The sequence below is a fragment of the Vipera ursinii genome, assembly GCF_947247035.1.
Source record: "Vipera ursinii genome assembly, chromosome: 3".
Lineage (NCBI taxonomy): Eukaryota > Metazoa > Chordata > Lepidosauria > Squamata > Viperidae > Vipera > Vipera ursinii.
The window spans coordinates 112,129,653-112,151,915 of record NC_139516.1 but is presented as its reverse complement, the minus strand read 5'-3'; the positions used below and the strand labels follow the sequence as shown (position 1 = coordinate 112,151,915).

Below are 22,263 nucleotides of genomic sequence, written 5' to 3'. Positions count from 1 at the left end.
AGTTTGCCTAATTCTAATTCTCTTAGTAAAACTAGCAAATATTGTTTGAGAGGGAAAATAACTTTTTTCAAATACTTAAGACATGAGAAAAGCATCCCCACTGTCAAACTTGCTGCAACATAATTCCAGACCCATTTATATAATATGAATACAAATCCCAATGGATGTTATAAAATAGGCTATGATCGAGATTTAAATAAGCCACTTTCTTATTACAAAGCTGGGATGTAATCAGTGTAAAACTCTTTGTTATTTCGTACATGGGATTAGATCAAGGGAGTGAAAGACGAGGATATGTCATGAAAAATATCTGTGTTGGATGTGAGAAAAACAGGTAGTCTAGACGTCCAGTGGTTTGAGGAGGAATGTTCCATGATGTGAACTACAGAAGAATTGAATTACATTGTAGTGGAAATCCAACCATACGGAAGGCGACTGAGATGTGACAGGTCTCCAGGATAATACATATAAGACCTATGAATAAGAGTGCCAGCATTCAAGAAGAAAAAAAAACAAAATCCTGAGATTTATAGAAAAAAATGGAAGGAACAGCAAGAAAAAAAAAGAAACAAGGTTCAGAATCCAATTTGGGTCTATCACCAGGATCAGAGGTTTAGTCTTCTGAGCTTTCAGACTTGTGCTGGAGCTCATCCTCGGGGAACTTCTCTCTCACCAGAATGTGTCGCCGCTTAGAGATAAGAAACATTATTTTGAAGTAAACAATATTAGGAAAGGGATGAATCATACAAATATAACATTTTGTGTTGAAAAGGAGATGAAGAGAATAGGGGAAAAATATCAGGCAGATGACTACATCAATTAAAAATCACAAAACAGAAAAGAGTTATATTATGCCTGCAGATGTCTATTATCCTTTCCTATCCTATCCTATCCTATCCTATCCTGTCCTATCCTAACCACAGCAAATTACTATGCAGAATAGAAGGAGGATATTGGGAGGCACGATAAACCACTTTATTCAGAAGCTAACAAGCATTCTACCTGATAGACGAGTCATCCTGGTAGAAAAGTAGCATTGTTCCAAATCTTCAAAATGAGCTGTAAGTCTTTTCCTCCTTGAAGCTAAGGTACTATTATACCATGGCTGTTTCTTAGTCTGAATGAAGGAAAAGTAAAAACTATGTTCATAAATCAAACTCACTCCAACTATTTTGGATTAGAATACACTCTTCATTTTACAAATTGCACTTCACACAGATATTCATTTCATTTTTTTAAGTTATGTAATGTACAGGTGAAGGGAGAAGTTCAACAGATTTACACTTACGTATCTAAGTTTCACAAAAGAATAACAAAATCAAATGTCACAGTATTAAAAAAGAACCCTTTCTTAAGTTATTCTCACACCAATATTGTTTTGACCCTATAAATTTTAAAAAAAGGGTGACCCTAGATCTTCTGGAAGGTTAAGAAAAAGGCAAGATTATGAAAACAAACATTAGCATCACCAATGTATCTTGTTCCAAAGATTTACAATCTGCTGTCAAGAAAAATACTCCCATTTAACTCAGTATATAAAATATAAAATGGGTGGCCAAATACAATAATTAAAACCAAGAGGGTTCTCCATTCAACTGGACCTCGGAAAAAGGCCAATCTTAACATTTCTAAAGGCAAGGGAAGTTGAATATATTGTGGGGAGAATATTCCAAAGAACTGGAGCAACCACCAAGAAGGCATGCATTCAGACATGTTTATCTTTAAAAGAGAGCTCCTCCTCCAACTGTGTGGGGCAGGCAGATGCTCTTGAGAGATGGCAATTGCACAGGTCACCCAATTCTATGCCACTGTTAAGCTTTAAAGAAAGTAACTGGGTCCTTTAATCACGCCCAGGAGTCTACTGGGAGTTAATGCACAACTCTGCAGAGTTGTAGTGCCACACGGGCATAACAAATAGCAAATATTCTGAACATCCCAGATTCAAAAAGGTATCTGCAACATTTGTCAGCATATCTGGGTATATGAAGATTACTCTACCTGAGAACTGCCACTAAATCCAGGTTGGCTATATTCTGTAGAATCAATAATGCTACTGTAAAAATAAAAAACAGAATATGCATGAACAATAGTTAATAACAATAAAAAAATTCTGAGTTTTAATTTATCTAATAGTACGACTAAGAAAAAGGGTTTTATTGGAAGTTCTTAAGAGGAAAATTTCCTAGTCTTTTTGGAGATGAGATTGGAATAGGTAGTCCTCAACTTACAACAATAATTGAGCCCAAAATTTCTGTTGCTAAGCAAGGCAGTTGTTAAGTGAGTTTTGTCCTATTTTATGATGTTTTTGCCACAGTTGTCAAGAAAATCACTGCAGTTGTAGACGTTATCATGTAAAACGTTAAGTGAATCTGGGTTCCCCCACTGACTTTGCTCATCAGAAACCAGCTGAGGTGGTTACAAATGCTGATCACCTGAACCCGCGACAATGCAATTGTCGTAAATACATGATAGTTGTCAAGTATGTATATTTTGATCATGTGATCATGGGGATGCTGCAAGGATCATAGGTGTGAAAACCGGTCATAAGTCACTTTTTCTGGTGCTGTTGTAACTTCAAACAGTAACTAAATGAATGTTTGTAAACCAAGGACTACCTATACCTGTACAGCAATTCTATACTGAGGTACTAGAATAGATAATCAAGTTGCTATTAAATATGATTGTGAGCAATACAGCCACCTGTAATTTTGTAGAGGCAGAATTTGGCTACTGAAATGAATGGAGTCTTCTCGCTAGTGGAGGCTCCATTCACCTTACTCTCTGGTATGCACTCTCAATCCATTTGCAAATACTAGCTGATAATTCATAATACTATCATTTTCTCAGTGTAGGTAAAAATAATTGTGTGTGTGTGTATGTATAATAACATTAAAAATACTCCAACAAAGGTAGGCTTGAGAAATGGCTGACACAGTATTATTACAAAGCCCTACTTTATTAGTTGTCCATTCATAGCAATAATTAAGTTTTCTTGATCATGTTGTATACTACTAATTAAAACTAATCTTAGTCTTAGTTATGATCTTTAAGTCCCTACATGGCATGGGTCCGGGGTACCTCGGGGACCACCTGCTGCCGGCTTCAACTCCCCTCCGCCCTGTGCGTTCCCACAGAGAGGGCCTCCTCAGGGTGCCTCCGGTCAGGGAATGCCGACTGGCGGCCCCCAGGGGGAGAGCCTTCTCTGTGGGTGCCCCGGCTTTGTGGAACCAACTGCCGGTGGAGCTCCGGACGGCATCGGACCTCCGAACTTTCCGTCGTGGTCTGAAGACCCATTTGTTTGAATTGGCCGGTCTGGCCTGATGGGGGAGTTGGGTTTTAAATTGTCTTTTTAGATTGTATTATTGTTTTTAATTGGGCACTGATTTAATCTTTGTTTTAACTTTTGTATAGTATTGTATTTTTATTTATATGCCCTGTGAACCGCCCTGAGTCCCCAGGGAGAAGGGCGGTATATAAATTAAATAAAACATAAAACAAACAAACAAACAAACATAATCAATTTGTTGCTGCAGAGGTGGACATATCTTCTACTCATTTTTTTTATTTTCTACTTTATTTTTACATTCCTAGAGTCTCTAGAAGTTGATGCTTTGTTTTATCACGAACAAAATTCCTTTTCTGTTGTTTAAAATTTGGAAAAAAATGGAATAATAGAATAGGGACAAAATTTGTTTCCTAAAAACTATTTTTAAAAATCTGCTCTGTACTGATCCAATTTGCCTTCTTCTAGTCCTTCTGTGCTATTAGCCCCTGAATATTTATTTATCCAAATATTTGGCATTTTTATTTATTACTGTCTTAAAACAACAAGCTGTATTTCATGACTATTAAAACAACATGATCTTCATATTAATGTCCCAGAGACCTAGACTATACTCCCTTATTTAGGTCTTTTCTCTTTAACAGGAATACATAATGTATTTTATTCTTCTTAAAGTTACCAATCTACAAATAGAACTCCACAGTGCTACAGATTTAGAGACAGAAAGATGCTTCAGAGTGCTCATGTAGCATTTTTCTGCAATTTCTTAAAGCAAATATTCCCCACCCCCACCCCCAGGACTATTGGAGCTGTAGACATTTTTTTAACCACACCCGCTAGGCTAATTTATAAGGATACCTTTTAACAGAGTTGATCTCTTATTTGTGAAGAAAACATATTAAGGAGGACATTAAAGCACTCACTCAAGCAAAAACTCCTGCTTTCTAGCTTTTGCATACAGAATAGCCTATGGTGAAACATTCCAGACTTTACTGATTTACAACATCCACAGTGTTGTAGATTTATCCCTTTGTATTATGTAATTTCTATCAATGTTTGCTTCTATACAAACTATGCTTCAAGACAGGTTAATAAGGAGTACAAGAAAGATGGAAAGGGAGAAAAAGTTATAAAGTGGTTTTCACTATATTTGTTATGGATTCTGTACAAACTTCAAAAATGGCTTAAAAGATTACTTCAGATTTGGACTGAGTACTAGCACACCACGTTTCACCATTAAAGCAGACAATTTGTCAGGTATCCTCAGAAATCATTAAAAGAACATATAAAGCAAGAGGATCTTTTTTTCAGGTTTACATGCCTGCTTTAATAAAAAGCAGAGAGATGCAGACATTCTTTTAAAAAATCATCTGGAAAACATTTGCACATCTAATTTAACTTGTATTTGGTTACCTATGTGAAGGAGATGGAGCTTCAAACTGGGGCACAGTGCTGTCTTCACTGACTGGTGAATACAAGCCACTCATTTCCTGGAACACAGAGCCACACCATAAGTAAACAATATGATATTTATACCCATCCATTAATTTTAATTTTTTATCAAAGTATTTGTTATGACTTGCCATCAATTCATTTTTACCCCTAGTAACTACACATAGTATTATGTATTGCCCTGTTCACCGCCCTGAGCCCTTTGGGAGAAGGGCGGTATACAAATTAAAATTAATAATAATAATAATAATAATAATAATAATAATAATAATAATAATAATAATAATAGAAGATTTTCCTCATGATATACTGGTCTTTCAAGTCTTCTAATAGCACACCACTCACCACTATAATTGAATCCCTCCACCGTGCTATTCTTTTTCTTTCCACCCTTCCCATCATTAAAGCTTTTTCAGAGGTCTTTGCATAATATCTCTAAAATCAAAGCATTCCATTCATTGTTATTGTAGTTATTTTCTCCTTTCATATTTAACAGAGCTTCCTTCAGGATTTACTGAAAAGGAGGCCAGAATTAAGTTTCCACCTGAGCCGTTTAAAACCAGTAAAATAATCCATGTCAGTTATTACTATTTCAAATGCAGAAATGTTAATCCATGAATATGTTTATAATTAACGTTAATGCAAAAATTCTATTTAAATGTTATCAGAAAATAAACAGATTTGTTTTGTTTGCTGAAATTTTTTAGGGTGGACTAACAGAATGAGCATTTAGCATTCTTACATTGGAAGAGACAGAAACTGAATTCACACCAATGACACTATTTCCTCTTCTTTCTCAGTATACCTTTCAAATAAATCTAAAAATATCCGATACACAAGTCCAGATTTTGGCCCAAAGGAAGAGTAGAGATGGAAGAGAAAAGCTCATTTGGCTATTGAACCACACTGTAGTCATCAAACAAGAATTTCCAAATAAAATCTGAATTAGAACTATTGCTCTTATTTTTATTGCTTTTTCCACAGAAGGTAAAATACTTCGCAAACTTTAGAAAACATAATTAGATATGTTACATCTCTGTCACTGGAAAAAATGTTCCTTAATTTATATGCCTCTTTAGCGTGTGCCTATAATTGTAACTTTTCTGTGATGTAATCTTATATGGCTGTGTTTTGTATGGAGGTATCTTGTATGCAAGACTGATCACAAAGGTCTTTCCAACTAAGATCCTATGACTTTTTGATGTTTCAATCATATGGGATCATGTAATGTTGATGGAGTAATCACACCATTGCAGATGCATAGAAAAGACTGAGGTACTCCTTGACTTAAAACTATAATGGAGCCTGCCCATCCCAGTCCCAAATTGTGACAGTTGTAAAACTGGTTAGTCACGTGACCAACCCAAACTTACAAAGCTTTTTGTGGTGATTGTTAAATGAACCAATGGTTTGCTATGTTTTGCCAAAACCTGAAAATTTCAATCTTGGACAAAAACATTGTAAAACACGATCACACAACTGTGATACCCTGCTGTAAATACAGGCACTCTGCTGAGCACATGAAGTTTGGTTGTGAGGATGCAGGGGTGTGGAAAACCACTAGAACTCTGCATCTGGATTGCAAAGGATCCAAAGGTGGGTCTGTCATAACTTCAACCAGTCATATATCAATGACTACCTGTACAAAAGGTATTTGTGCTATCATTTTTAAAGCTTTCAAATAATCTACTGGGACTACAGGTAGTCCTCAGCTAATGATTATTTAATGCATTCATTTTACAGCCATCGCAGCGTCCCCACGGTCATATAATTAAAATCCAGGTGCATGGCAAACTGGTATGCATTCACAACTGCAGTGTCTCAGGGTCACATGGTTGCTATTTGCAACCTTCCCAGTGGCCTTCAGACAAGCAAAGCCAGTGGGGGAGTCAGATTTGTTTAATGACATTTCACTTAATGACCACAATTCACTTAATGAGGATAACAATAATGGTAATCCAAAAGGACATGACTTATTTAGCCACTGTATCACTTAAACTACAGAAGTTCAAGTCCCAATTGTGGTCATAAGTTTAGAACTAGTCCTTGACACATGACCAGTTGGGACCGGAATTTCAGTTGCTAAACAACGCAGGTTTAAGTGAGTCATCACATGCCGGACTTGATTTTACAACCATTTTTACTGCAGTAGTTAAGTGAATCACATGTTTGCTAAGCGAATTATATGATTGTTAAACTTCTACAATTGACCAGCTGGAAACATTGCAAATTATAATCATGGACCGCAAGATGCTGCAACTGTCATAAATACGAGCTGGTTATCAAGCACTCAAATTCCAATCACTTTACTGCGGAGGTAAAGCTTTATAATTAGCAGCATTATTTGTGGTTTTATGGTAAACTCATAAAAGGTTAATCCCCCACCTTTACACTTGCCATCAAACATGATGCATTCAAAACAGTTTAATATACATTAAAACAAAAACCTGCTTATTGCAATGAGTGTGAAGAGCCTCACCTCTACTCGTTTAATATCTTCTTCCAAAACACTCAACTCCTTCTGGATTTGCTCCAACTGCTATAGATTTAAAAAAAATGATTTTAAAAGCATTAGTTATACTGGCAGGATTATCATAAATTACTTGTGACCGAAAAAGAGGTCATTGGCACAATAAGTGGTAAAAAAAACAAAATGCAGTCATGTATTTTTAGATATGCATTCTACCAGTAAATTAATGTATCAAAATGATGAAATACTACCAAAATTATGTTCCTCACCATCAGTATACAAGCATGCTCAGTGTTAATAAATAGAATTTGCTTTTCTTAACAGCCAGTTAAAAAAAAGTAATATGGAAGTCCTTCGGATCTGAAGAAATCATATTGTTGTGTAGTTCATGTCAGGACATGGTTCTGCAGATCACTCTAGAAGCACAGAGCAGTGGAATTCCACTGTTGCAATATCTGTGGAGGTCACTTTGTGACACAGCTCATGGTTTTCTAACACGCTTCGTAGCATAGGGCTTTCCAGCAGGTTGTCAGCAGCTGCAGTTTCTAGCTACTTTGGCTGGATATCAGAATTGCTTTGGGTTTCTTTCAGAGTCTTTATAGCGCTTGTTGGTCGACCTCAAGGTCTCTTTCCAGACTCCAATGCACTGTAGAGCAACTGATGAGGTACATCTGTTCTGATTATCTGTCCCACCCATCTCATCTGAGATCTGATAATCAGGGATTCAATGCTGGTGGACTCTGCACAATCCAAGACCCTCCAAATTGGAGACATGATTTTGCAAGTGAATGACAAGGAGTGGAGAGCATGCATCTAAAATTTATCTTGTTGTTTAATGTGCCTTCAGTACAGAGTCCAGGACGTACATCCATATAGAAGGGAAGGGATAACCACAGATCTGTAGAATTTGTTGACTGAGCACTCTAGTACGCAACCACCTCAGTGCCTTTGTCCAAAGATCCATCACTCAAGATGATGCTTCCCAAGTATTTGGCTGGATGTTTGGCTGTTTACATTTGTCAACTGGGTGTTGTCAACAGTGATTTTGGGTTCCATGGGCTTGGTATTTGGCACAGATTAGTGAAGTACTTCAGTCTTGTTCAGGCTGACAATTAGGTCAAGAAGCCTAGCACCTTTTAAGAATCTGTTCAGTGTCAACTCTAGATCACTGTCTTTGTGTACCAGGAGCGCAGAGTCATCAGCAAAGAGGGTTTCTTGAATGATTGTGTAGAGGCACTTCGTATTATCATCTTTTATTGCTTTATTGTATATATAAAAATATTTCCTCTTCAGCAGTACAAGTATGGTCAATGTTAATAAACAGATTTTGCCTTTCTTAAAAGTAATTTTTAAAAAACCAACTATACTTCAAGTAATAGGAAGTCACTGATTCTAGCAACAACTGGTATTGAGACACTTCAATGCTCATTTATTTTAGGACATTTAGTAAGATAACTGAACTCAACTGAAATTGTGTTTGTCTAGCAATACACAGTATGCTGATACTTTACAATTAGCAAAGATGATAGTGTTAACGTGCCCCAAAACCTTTGAAAAAATATGCTGAGTCAGAACTCTGTAATATCATAATTTCAATTATTCACAATTAGCATATTGCCTAGTAAACAAGAAAAAACAGCTAGCTGCTGATCAGCTGAATTATCTCCTCAGTGTGATTCTCCACATCTTTAAACTGCTTCTCAAGAATTTAGATTTCTCATTCTCTATTTTTAAAGTAGTATCGAATATTTATTGCTATGCTTGGAAGAATGTAATAACAGCTGCTGAAAACTCAGAGGCAGAAAAATATACTGTATGACTATTTATTTAAATATCAGACAAACTTATATTTTAAGCATCACAAATCCAAAAAAAGAAATGCACACTATTTATCTGCTTGGATTTAAATATATATGGATGTTCAAATCTACATTGAATTCTTCATTGCTTTTATCATCTCTCTGTGGTGTCCTATAATTCTTTCAGCAAAGCGATAAAATTTAGCTAAAATACTACATTGAGTGATATATGTGTGTGTGGCAGGGGGTGTTATCTAGCCAAATTCATTAACATAAGCTAAAATTAAAGAATGGCTTGGTAAAGGGAGGAATAGATTAAAGCATTTTGCTGTAATGCAAAAATTACTCCCGGTTATATCAGGTTAAAGTGATGATAAAATAAATTATTTCTAATATGCAACCACAATAGATTAGTTTATGGTTTAATTAGTTTTCTTAAAAGCAATCTACATCTCTAATAACTTGCATTACAGAGTTCAAAGTCAGAGCCTAATAGTCGGATTCTGAAATATAAACAATAAGAGATAGACTGAATTGGCAAGCCAGAAGAATTGAAAATTATTGCTTAATACAAAGTATAATGCACGAGGCAACTACTTCTAATCCAGGATTAACTTCTCTGTACTTTAGAATATACAACTGTAAATTTAAAACATCTAGCATTATGAAGAGTTTGCTACTCCACATGTAATACTGTATAAAATATATTTGTAATTAGTATAATTGTTCTTCCTTAGAACAGACCTAGTGGCAGTATAGTCATGCCTAATTATGCCTAGAAAAAGGTGGAATAGACATCACCACCAGATGGATTTGTAGGTAACAAATTACACTCAATGAGTAGTCCTAATGGTATTACATCTACATGGAGGGAAATAAGCAGTGAGGTACCACAAGGTTCCATCTTAGGCCCAATACAATATCTTCAGAAATGACTTAGATGAGGGAATAGGAGGGGAAGTCATCAAATTTGCAGATGACACTAAGCTGGCAGGTATAGCCAACACCCCAGAAGACAAGCTCAGGATCCAAAAAGATCTTAATAGACTTGAACAATGGGTCCTATCCAACAACATGAATTTTAATGTAGAGAAAAGCAAAGTTTTACATTTAGGCAGGAAAAACCAAAGGTATAAGTATAGATTATGCAAGATCTGGCTCAAAAACAGTAACTGTAAGAGGGACTTTACAGTCCCTAGTGGATGATCACTAGGAGTGTGCGGTAGCAGCCAAAAAAGCTAATACAATCCCAGGTTCTATAAACAGAGGCATAGAATCAAAATCACATGAAATATTAGTACCACTTTATAAAACCTTAGTAAGACCATATCTGGAATACTGCAACCAATTTTGCTCACCACACTAAAAAAAAAGATGATGAGACTTTGGAAAAAGTTCAGAGAAGAGCAACTAAGATGATCAAAGGCCTGAAGACAAAACATATGAAGAATGGTTGCAGAATTTGGGTTGGTTAGTCTAGAGAAAAGAAGGTGGTGAAGTGAAGAAAGCTAAGGCTCAAAATGAACTAAGGTTTGTGACAAAAGTAAAAAACAACAACAAAAGCTTCTTTCAACATGTAAAAAACAAGAAAAAAGTTAAGGAAATGATTGGTCCATTAATGGGAGAAAGTGGCAAGAAGGTGACAAGCAACAGAGAGAAAGCAGAACTATTTAACTCGTTTTTTGCATCTGTCTTTACACAAAGGAAAAAAAAAACCGACCTACCAAAACCAGTGCCATAAAAAACAGAATAGAAACACAACTTAAGATAGGCAAGAAAATGGTAAGTGAGCACCTGTCCAGCCTAGACAAGTTCAAATCACCAGGACCAGATGGATTACACTGCAAAGTTCTCAAGGAACTGGCAGACGTGATCTCAGAACCACTGAACTATATCTTTCAAAGATCCTGGAGCACTGGGGAACTATCAGAGGACTGGAAAAGAGCTGATGTAGTTCCCATCTTCAAAAAAGGGAAAAAAATAGATCCAGGAAACTACAGACCTATCAGCCTGAACTCAATACCTGGGAAGATTCTGGAAAAGATAAACAACGAATCAGTGAGCACCAAGTCATTACCAAAAGCCAACATGGGCTTTTCAAAAACAGATCATGCCAGACAAATCTTATTGTATTCGTTGACAAGGTGACAAAATTAGTGGACCACAGGAATGCTGTGGTTATACTTTACTTGGACTTCAATAAGGCATTTAATAAAGTAGATCACAACGTACTACTTGATAAGATAGAAAATTGTGGGTTAGACAGCATTACCACCAGATGGATTCGTAGCTGGCTGACCGGCCATAGTCAGCATGTGGTCCTCAATGGAACTGAATCTATATGGAGGGAAGTGTGTAGTGGGGTGCTCCAGGGCTCTGTTCTAGGCCCAGTGCTCTTCAACATCTTCATCAATGATTTGGATGAAGGGATAGATGGGGAACTCAACTAATTTGCAGATGACACCAAGCTGGCAAGAATAGCCAACACTCCAGAAGACAGGCTTGAATATTGGGTGCTATCTAACAAAATGAAATTCAATGGTGAAAAAAGTAAGGTTCTACATTTAGGCAAGAAAAACCAAATGCACAGCTATAGTATAGGTGGTACCTTGCTCAATAGTAGTAACTGTAAGAGGGATCTTGGAGACCTAGTGGACAATCACTTAAATATGAGCCAGTAGTGAGCTGCAGCTGCCAAAAAAGCCAACACAGGGCTAGGCTGCATTAACAGAGGGATAGAATCAAGATCACATGAAGTATTAATACCACATTAAAATGCCTTGGTAAGGCCACACCTGGAATACTGCATCCAGTTTTGGTCACCACGTTGTAAAAAAGATGTTGAGGCTCTAGAAAGAGTACAGAGAACAGCAACAGAGATGATTAGGGGACTGGAAACTAAAACATATAAGGAATGGATGCTGGATTGGATATGTCTACTTTAATGAAGAGAAGGACTAGGGGTGACATGATAGCAGTGTTCCAATATCTCAGGGGCTGCCACAAAGAAGAGGGGACTAAGCTATTCTCCAAAGCACCTGAAGGCAGGACAAGAAGCAATGGATGGAAACTAATCAAGGAGAGAAACAACCTAGAACTAAGGAGAAACTTCCTGACAGTTAGAACAATTAATCAGTGGAGCAACCTGCCTCCAGAAGCTGAGAATGCTCCAACACTGGAAGTTTTTAAGAAGAGACTGGACAGCCATTTGTCTGAAATGGTATAGGGTTTCCTGCCTGAGCAGGACTACATGACCTCCAATAACTTTTTATTATTATTATTATTATTATTATTATTATTATTATTATTATTATTATTATTAAATTATTGACATGATAGCAGTATTCCAATATCTGAGGGGCTGCCACAAAAATGGGGCCTACGTATCCTCCAAAGCACCAGAGGGCAAGACGAGAAACAATGAATGGAAACTAACCAAGGAGCGAACCAACCTGGAATTAAGGAGAAACTTCCTAACACTGAGAGCAATTAACCAGTGAAACAGCTTGCCTTCAGTGATTGTGGGCGCTTTATCGCTGGACGTTTTTAAGAAGAGGCTGGATAGCCACTTGTCTGAGATGGTATAGAGCAGGGGTAGGCAACCTTGGCTCTTTTATAACTTGTGGACTTCAACTCCCAGAATTCCTGAACCAGCATGGCTGGCTCAGGAATTCTGGGAGTTGAAGTCCACGAGTCATGAAGAACCAAGGTTGCCTACCCCTGGTATAGTTTCCTGCTCTATTCTATTCTATTCTATTCTATTCTATTCTATTCTATTCTAAAGTCCATTTATTTCAGTGAGATTTTTCTTCAGTATAGTCACGTGTGGATACAAGTGTAATCATTCTTCTTTTGTCTTAGCTACTCCTATTTTCCAAAGAAACCAATAAGATTTCTTTAACATTATGTCTGAACCTGAATTCTAGAATAGTAAACTAAAATACTGCACATGGCCCAGATTTGTGGTTTGCAAGGAAAATAATCAACCAGGGATCCTATACTGAACATAATTTCAAACAAAAGCATACATACTGGTTTATTCAACAAAAGCAATCCAGCAAGATTCATCAGACAACATGCATTAGCATACTTGCTTATGTTTAAATTGAGCCACTGATTAGCCATTTGTAAAAAAACAGTAAGATCATATATAAGGTACATAATATATATAATTCTAGACATGTATAGTGCATTATATAGTAAGATGACGTTATGCAGCAAGCATAAAAGGTATTTGCAGAAATGTTGGTAAGGAAATGTAAGCTATACCTAATTTATATTTGTTTCAGAATCACCAATATAAATGCTTGAGAAGATTTACATAATTATAGAAGCACAATTTGCTTGCCTCTTGTTTGAAATATACCGAATATCAACTCCCTTTTCATTTATTCTTTTAAAAATTCCAAGCAGCCCATCATGGCAATTATTCTGAGCTACAATTATAGTACTAAAATATAAATATAAAAATATCAAGGTGAACACTATGTTTAACCCCCATTTTATATTAGAACCACAAGAGTTTATTCTATTCTAAATGTTCAAATCTAAGTTTGATGGAACAATGTTGGAAAGGTATCTCATGAGATTACACATAATTTTTCCAAGCAGCAAAGTTTTAGGGACATTTTAAAAATAACTTCAAAACTTTCAATGCTCTGTATGCATTTAAGAATAAAATTGATTTTGTTTAAATATAAGGCTATGATACTCACATGTAATTCCAATATAGAAAACATAAGGAAGGAATCTGTAACAGTATGTGTTACAAATCCATGTACAGCTATTTCCTTAAGTCATGTTCAATTATTAAGTTTGAAAAAGGTCAAATATTCACACTGGTCTTTCCAGATTGGTTCTCTTTTGGCATTTATACAAATAGATAAAATTTGCAATTTGTAAGATATATCCCTTCTCCCATATTAAATCAATTATGGGAAAATTCTTCATGCTCTGCAATTAATGAATTATTTCATTTTGTAAGGAGGAGTTTGAAATGAGCACTAATTCAAAATGAAGTACTAAAAAAATCACCAAAAGCTACAGAAACATTTACTTGCAATGTAATAGGCCTTTGAAATTAAAATAAAAAAAGCCTTTATCAGAGACACAAAGCTACATAAAGTTCATGCCAGGTAAAATTTATTTCAAGAATTTGTTACAACTGCCAACAAATAACTTTCCTTAATAAACAACTCTTCTCAAAGTTACGAAAAGTAAAGCAAAACAATCCACTACCCACACTTTTTAAAAAGTAATGAGCCAACCTGTATTATTTAAGAGAGTAATGGAAAGATGTTTTTAATAGTAGTAAATCAAAGAAGGTCATGTTACCTCTCTCTTATTTCTCCTGGCAACCTTCAGGAATTCCATCAAAATCTGTAGCTGGGCAGCATGGGACTCCTGTAACAAAAAGTTGTATTAAACAGGAAGAGGTGGAAAAAGGTAATTGGTAAGCAAAGAGGCATTTAAGACACTGGCGCTCTCTCTCTCTCTCTCTCTCTCTCTCTCTCTCTCTCTCTCTCTCTCTCTCTCTCTCTCTCTGTGTGTGTGTGTGTGTGTGTGTGTGTATCACAAACTGCTAACTGTAGTGACATTGAGAAAACAAATGATTTATCCACAATTTAAAATCCACTTTAAATCATAGTTTCAGATCTTGTATTATGAAATAATCACGTTTGTGGACAATCTGCTCTAAGGAATTCAAAACACTAGTGATGAAGCTCACATTCCCCTAACTCAGGGGTGTCAAACTGCCGGCTCACAGGCAGGATGCGTCATACCGAAACCACGCCCACCCCATAGCCAAGGCAAAAAAAGTTGCGATACGTTGCAACACGTCACGTGACCTTCAGTTTGATACCCCTGCACTAACTTGAGGCAATAAGGAAAAACACCAAACGAAACAGAAAATAATATACTGTAACGAGGCAAAAACTGCCAATATATTTTGAGAGAATACCATTCCCTCAAAATGTTGCAAGGAAACTTATGGCATATTTTTCTCACACCATTTTTTTCATCTCTAGAACAAGGGAAAGAGCCTTGGTGGAGCAGTGGGCTAATGCCTCCTTAAGTAACACCAGCTGCCTGCAATTAGTGCAGGTTCGCATCCCACCAGGCTCAAGGTTGACTCAGCCTTCCATCCTTCCGAGGTAGGTAAAATGAGGACCCAGATTGTTGGGGGCAATTAAGCTGACTTTGTAATAATGCCGCTTGGGGTGTGTGTGTGAAAGCCCTAATAAGCAGGCATATACATAGAATGAAGGCTACTGCTAAGCTTGTAAGCCGCCCTGAGTCTTCAGAGAAGGGCGGGATATAAATGGAAATAAAATAAATAAATAAATAAATAAAATAAACAGAAGCTGTATACAGACAAATAAAAATTCATTCGGATTTTGTGAAGGAATCTGTTCCAGGAGCTGCTAAAGTACAAACACACTACAATGCAGAGAGCATGGGAAAGCTGGGGCTGCCCTCAGCAATTTATGGAGAGCTCTAGATAATGGAGCCCTTCTGCTCAGGATGTTGATAATACTATATACGCATGAAATTATTCGTTCAAATGTTTTTATCTTCATCTGAAACCTAGTGAAATAATGCATTTTCTACATGTCTAAAATAACTTATGAACCCCAACAGATTATGCCTTCATTTAAAACTGAATTATGAAGGGAATGTTTTTTTTTTTAATTCCATTTATATCCCGCCCTTCTCCGAAGACTCAGGGCGGCTTACAAGCTTAGCAGTAGCCTTCATTCTATGTATATGCCTGCTTATTAGGGCTTTCACACACACACACACACCCCAAGCGGCATTATTACAAAGTCAGCTTAATTGCCCCCAACAATCTGGGTCCTCATTTTACCTACCTCGGAAGGATGGAAGGCTGAGTCAACCTTGAGCCTGGTGGGATGCGAACCTGCACTAATTGCAGGCAGCTGGTGTTACTTAAGGAGGCATTAACCCACTGCTCCACCAAGGCTCCACCATGTTAACTTCTCAGCCATGTCACAATCTTGTATTATGTTGGACAAGAGAAAACAATGCTACTTTAAAAGATCTCACATAAAGCCATCAAAACCCCATCATGCATTTTTTTTAAAAAAGTAAAACATTTTATGCTGATGCTGGTAGGAACATCCACTGGGTATTCAACCATACTCTAGAAAAAGGGGAATCAGTTTCGTTAAATGAAATATATTATTTCATAATATATATCTACTAAGACAGAGGTCTCCAACCTTTCCGGGCTCACAGACCAGAGGGAAGGAGAGCAGCTTCAAAACTGGTGTGTGCGTGCACACACAGGGCCATGCACACTGGCATGGCACTAGTGGCCCTGTTCATGCATGTAGTATGTGCATGCACTGTGCGCATGTGCGAACAGCTGCGCAACCCAGCTGGGCTAGCGACCCCATTCATGGTTCAAATGAGCTGCGGAGACCCGCCCCGCGCTAGCATCCCCATTCACACCCATGAGCAAATGGGGCCATGGCCACTAGCACAAGTGGGAGGGACGTGCACGCCCGCGCGTGCGCACACCCACCAGCCATTTCTATGGCTCACTGGCCAAGAGTCTGCGGCCTTGTCCCAGGCCATGGCCCATAGATTGGAGACCCCCTGTACTAAGAGACTAGAAAAAATCTTACTGCCTCCAGTTGTTTTTTCTTCTGCACAAGAAGTTCCAACATTAAGTTAACATTCGCCAGATCAAGGTTATCTTGTTCTGTTCCCAACAAACCTTGAAGTATTTGCCACCTGTGTCCATTCTAAAGAGAAAAAAGCAAAGAAATGATCAAGACATGTTTCAGAGACTTAAGTCAATATAGCTTAGAGCAGTGGTGGCGAACCTATGGCACAGGTGCCAGAGGCGGCACTCAGAGCTCTCTCTGTGGGCACCTGTGCCATGCCCCGGAGGTGGCAACTCTCCCTCTTCAACCAGCTGCCTGCTAATTCGCTGAGGTCCCACGTGGCTGAATGCTTCCCGGCACGGCTGGTTTTCCTCTCCCCATCCCGTTCCTCATGGCCTCGCATGCTGTCCTTTTCCCAGGCACGACCCACTGCATCACCTCATCAGCTGTTGGCCGACCATCCATCTTGGAGGTGGCTTCTTTGAACTGCTGGCGATGGGCTGTGGAGCCCCAGAGTGTGCCTGTCGAGGGGCCGGCAGGGTGTGGCTACTGATGGACACCGTTGACCCCCATGCGCTTGCTGGCCTCTGTGTGCGGGGGCCAATGGTGTCAGGCAGCAGCTGCCCCAGCCCTTGCCTTGCCCCATGGCAATGGCACCCCCACCCTGCCTCGCCTCACCCCACAGGATGAGTCTCCTGCCTACCATCCCACCTGCCAGAGACCTCCTGGAGGTCCCCCAACCCTGCCCACCCCCCACAGGTGTCCCTCCCCACGAGCAACATTGAGGTGACCACACCCACCTTGGCCACACCCACCCAATCTTCCATGACCACCACAGCCACACCCACCCAGTGGGCCACGCCCACCTGGCACCCAGTGTTAAATAAGTGGGTTTTGGGTTGCAGTTTGGGCACTCAGTCTCTAAAAGGTTCGCCACCACTGGCTTAGTCTTAGACCTTGCACAATAACATAAAAATGTCACAGTAATCCAATGGAAGCATATTATCCTGAGAAAAATTGTAAGAAAAGGATAAAGGTACATCAAGCTACTTTTTTCTTTTTCAGTATTTACAGAAGCAGTGTCTAGTTTCCTTGAGGCAAGTCAGGACATGCATTACTACAGTTATGCAGAATCCCAGACATTGCTATAGAAATGAACCTTAATAATATAATCTCAAACTTATACCATCTCCTTCCTTCATTCCCATGTCCTCAAAATATTCTTTAGAACACTCACTGAACTGTTATTAAAGGTTCAATTATCTAATTCAGATCCACTCCAAGGTCATACATATCTGACAGATTCTCTCATGTCTCCACTCTCACTTGCCATCCCACACAAAATACTGTGCTTAAACTCCCAGATGCAACTAGATTGATGAATAGGCATGAACAGCTACATGGTGAAGAAGGGGGGAAAGTCCAGTGGCAGAATACTTGATAGGTTATTTAGGTAACTTTGGATATATGTAGTGGAAATTGTGATCATATTGCAGATGAAATGTTAATATATCTATTTGTTTCAACATGTAGGGAAACAAAAGAATGTGGCCTCTTGTTCCAAAGAAAAGTTTAACAGAAACTGTATTATTTGTTTACTTTAATATGAAAGTGAAACCTGGAAACCTTTCAGCCAAACCAATTTCTTGTGTAAAGACAATGTTAGTAGTCCAAATATAATAACATTAGCAATTATATTTAGAATCTGCTTATGTTTATCACCTGAATTTCAACAAAAATTATTAATGTTTACATTTGTGAATTAACTATTTCAATAAAATACCTGATGTGCTTAAAAGCTATGATCTCATAATATTCAGTATGGCCCCAACTTGCTGATTTTTTGTACGTCCTTAAAGATTTATCTCTGTGCCAAGGCTTGGGACTCCGAGTGTGTGCAGACCCATTTTATGGTTTAGTTATTATGATGAGTGATTTATTCTTGGCTCCTACATATTTTTTATATTATTAGTCACTTGGTGAAATAGGTGGCCAAATTAAATAAATATACAAATAAATGTTTCTTGGAAGAACCTTAGAATCTTATCAGAATGGCATATACATACCACCTTCCCTTAAGTTCTCGAGAAGATATAGATGCTGTGTTATGATATGTCCCTATGTATGATTCACGTGATTTCCAATGACAAACCCCTCTCCTTGCTAGGGAGTTTTTGTTTTTATACATGTATATCATGACTGTGTGCAGTTACGCTTGCCACCATGATGCCGCATGTAACAGACATATACCGTTAGATATTTCCTATGTGTATCAAAGCTTAATTATGAATTGAATTCATGGACCACTGCATTATATAAGGATCTGAACTTGAATGGTCCATGACTTCTGGTTTGCCACTGAAACAATCTTATTTGTTCTGTAGAGAATTTGAACTTCACAGAAAAAAGACCTGGCTATGTGAATCAGAAGTGCACTATCAGTTTTAATATCATTGATATTCTTACCTAAGTCTTATAAAGCATAACTTTCACTATTATCTCATTGTCATAATTTGTGATAATTACAAACTGCGCTGCAAAATACAGAACATTTTGAATCTATATTCATAAATCTATCAAAAACCATTATATTAAATAGTAAAGTTACACTGTATAATGAAAATCCCAAATAACACTTTGCTTACACAGATTAACTGAGCTGTCTGCCAAAGAAACAGACATTCTCAAATGCTTAGAACATAGGAATACCATGCAATCCATCCCTTAAGCCCAGAAATAAACAAATGAAAGAAAGAAGATTGGGACATACGGTGCTACTCACTGAATGGTCCAATTTGAATCTCTTTTCCTCAAATCTTTGCTTCTGTTTAAGGATGAGCTCATTCACTACAGGGGGAAAAAAGATCTAAGTAGTACATTTTAAAATGACAGAGAAAAGACAAACTGTCTTACAAATAAATGCATACTAAGAAGATCAAATGAGTAAACTTCAACACTGCACTTTTATTAATTCAGTAAGATCAAACACAGTAGAGCAACAAATATTATTACTCCCTTGCCAATCAGAATAAAAAGAATTCCAATATTATCCTGGAAAATGTATACTGTATATAGAGTATTTTTAATTTATATAGCAGTATTGATGAATACAGTCACTCATTAAATTTCAGCAAACCATATACACTACATCAAATTAAGATGCATCTTCATCATTCTGTAACTCAGACATGACATGTCAAACACAAGGCCCGCAACATGGTTTCATGTGGCCTGCGCAGCCATCCTGGAAACAGTGAAGGAATGGCCCCCACTGTCTTGGCCCTGGCCCAGAGACCCTCCTTCTGCCAGAGACCCTCAGTTCTCTCCCACTCTTGCCCAGGCACCCTTGATGCGAACGATGTAGAGCTGGCCACGCCCACCCAGTAGGCCATACGCACTCTAGCCACGCCCACCCTGGCCATACCCACCCGGCCCCCTGAGGGCAATTGCGATGCTGATGCGGCCCTCAATGAAATTGAGTTTGACACCCCTGCTGTAACTGGTTCATCAAATGTGACCATTAAATACATTCACATTTGTGGGCAGCCAGCCTCCTCTAACATATTAATAACCTAGACATCATAGTGGTAGCACATTAAATCAGAAATATTTGGTGAAAATAAAGCATGCCATTCTTACCACACCTTTGTGTTACTGTAACCATTCTACATGGATTTCACTGAAACACAATCTAAAGCTACCATTGGTAAAGAATTGTAGCAGCCATTATGCAAGTGTAACTCTTGTGCTTCATTCACTAAACTGGTGGTCAGTGACTGAGTGGCTTGATTCCAAAGAGCCATCTCCCCCCCAGGCATAATCTGCTCAAATAGTATAATACAGACAGGGAGAGGATGCTTAGAATCTCATCCCTACAAATATTCAAAGGACAGGGGCCCTAAGGCAGCCCTCTTCCTTGATGGCCTCCACCATATTTGATACTCCTGTTATTAACCTTTCAAGAAAGCCACTGAAGCAATGTTGTTTTAATAGGTACTTGAAGGTTGTTTGATAATTTGGTAGCCATGTATATTATATAATTTGGATTTTGTTGAAGTTACTGTGATTTGATGCTTTTTGATGTTACTTTCTGCAAACAACCAGGAGTCATTTTTAGCTGGGTAATAGAAAATAAAAATAGCTAAATTTTTAATGGGATATATCCCTAATGATCTAGGCAATGAGCATTTAAGTACAAATATGAGTAAAGCAAGGAGATTGAAGCTCATCTAATATGTAGGAATATTAAAAGTTACGTTTTTATTGTACACAATAGTCTACTTACAGCAGATGTTAACTCGATTGTATTTTAACAACTTCAGTTGTTCAGTTTCACTTATTCATTATGTTACTAATTAATTTTATGAAACTAAGCATTTGAAAATGAATCACATTTTCTTGAATATGTCCTAGTTCACATTACCTATAGTAAAATATACGCCATAGGTACAGAAAGTCCTTAAAATTGCTCTTCTATAACTTTAGCTAGATTGTCAAATGTACAAAACAGACTTATTCGCATGATATACAACCAAATTACATACTTGCACACTTTTTTCTACCCTCCATATTAGTTTCATGTATGTTTCTCTCCTACTCACACAAAACTAAAGGGAAGAATAAACTCTAATTCAGTTTTATTTTTCCTATTTCTAACTTATCATTTACATGAAACATAAATGTTTAAAAAAAATTGTTGATCAGCAATCTGAGGGCTGATCACTAGGAAAAAGTCCAAGATCAGAAAAGACTATTATCAAAACACCATACAAATGCCACCATTTCCGAAAAAAAGAGCAGAAAAAAGATTATAAACCCATCTTGGCAGGAGAATTAAGACATAGGCACTATGACTTAAGAAGATTTTATTCCGAGTATACATTTAGCATAAGGCCTATTTTGATCTTCCCCTCCTCTATTCACATCTCAAAATCAAATATGGCTAAGCATTATTAAATTATTTGGTTACTAATCGTTTTCAATTTGTTGCTTTCACAATCATGGTCCATCACAGATTCTCTCAACTTCATCACTTGGTTTGCAAAGCTAGACTGATTTTTATATCACTGAATACCTGAAAGATATTCAGATATTAGATGTCCAGGAATACAGCCTATGTTCTACAAAATTAACAGAAGCATGTCAAGCATAATAAAGAAATAAACACCCAGCAATAAAGGTTCAGCTAATGAGAAAGTTAACAAAATATGATTGAAGGCTATATCAGTGAACATTAAAACTTACCTAAAAAGTTGGGATATAGATGATCAATGTTATCCACAACATAATTACATTTGGGACATCTGTTGTTATCTTCCAGGCTTTGATGAATGCACTTGTAACTGTTCAAGAAAAATAACAGAACAGTGAGAAATACTGCACAAATTTATTAAGATGTGTTTCTGAATATGATACATCACATTGTTAGTTGAGGAATTGGAGCTATGGTACCAGGTGGTTGGGTACTAAAGACAGATCAAATAAATGAAGCATCTTCAAGTTCTGGGCAATTATTTTTATAACTAATATTACCTTGTTGCCAACAGCAACAATATATTGGATATAAATAGGCAGTTTTAAAATATTATTGCCTACAACAGATTTATCATCTTCAAAGACATTTCA

General features: G+C 37.5%; 1 protein-coding gene across 3 annotated transcripts in view; it reads right to left on the bottom strand.

Annotated features, from left to right (window-relative positions):
- COP1 (COP1 E3 ubiquitin ligase) overlaps nt 1–22,263 on the bottom strand; it is a 125,443-nt gene that overhangs the window by 81,189 nt on the left and 21,991 nt on the right. For 2 of the 3 annotated variants that reach the window (XM_083360609.1, XM_083360607.1), the window contains 8 exons: nt 21,883–21,980; nt 19,409–19,485; nt 16,657–16,776; nt 14,339–14,407; nt 7,215–7,274; nt 4,697–4,773; nt 1,999–2,053; nt 1,003–1,117 (listed from right to left, as the gene is read on the bottom strand). In XM_083360609.1, the coding sequence (XP_083216735.1) occupies nt 1,003–1,117; nt 1,999–2,053; nt 4,697–4,773; nt 7,215–7,274; nt 14,339–14,407; nt 16,657–16,776; nt 19,409–19,485; nt 21,883–21,980 (671 nt within the window). The remainder of the gene's footprint in view (nt 1–1,002; nt 1,118–1,998; nt 2,054–4,696; nt 4,774–7,214; nt 7,275–14,338; nt 14,408–16,656; nt 16,777–19,408; nt 19,486–21,882; nt 21,981–22,263) is intronic. The other variant, XM_083360608.1, reaches the window with a different exon arrangement.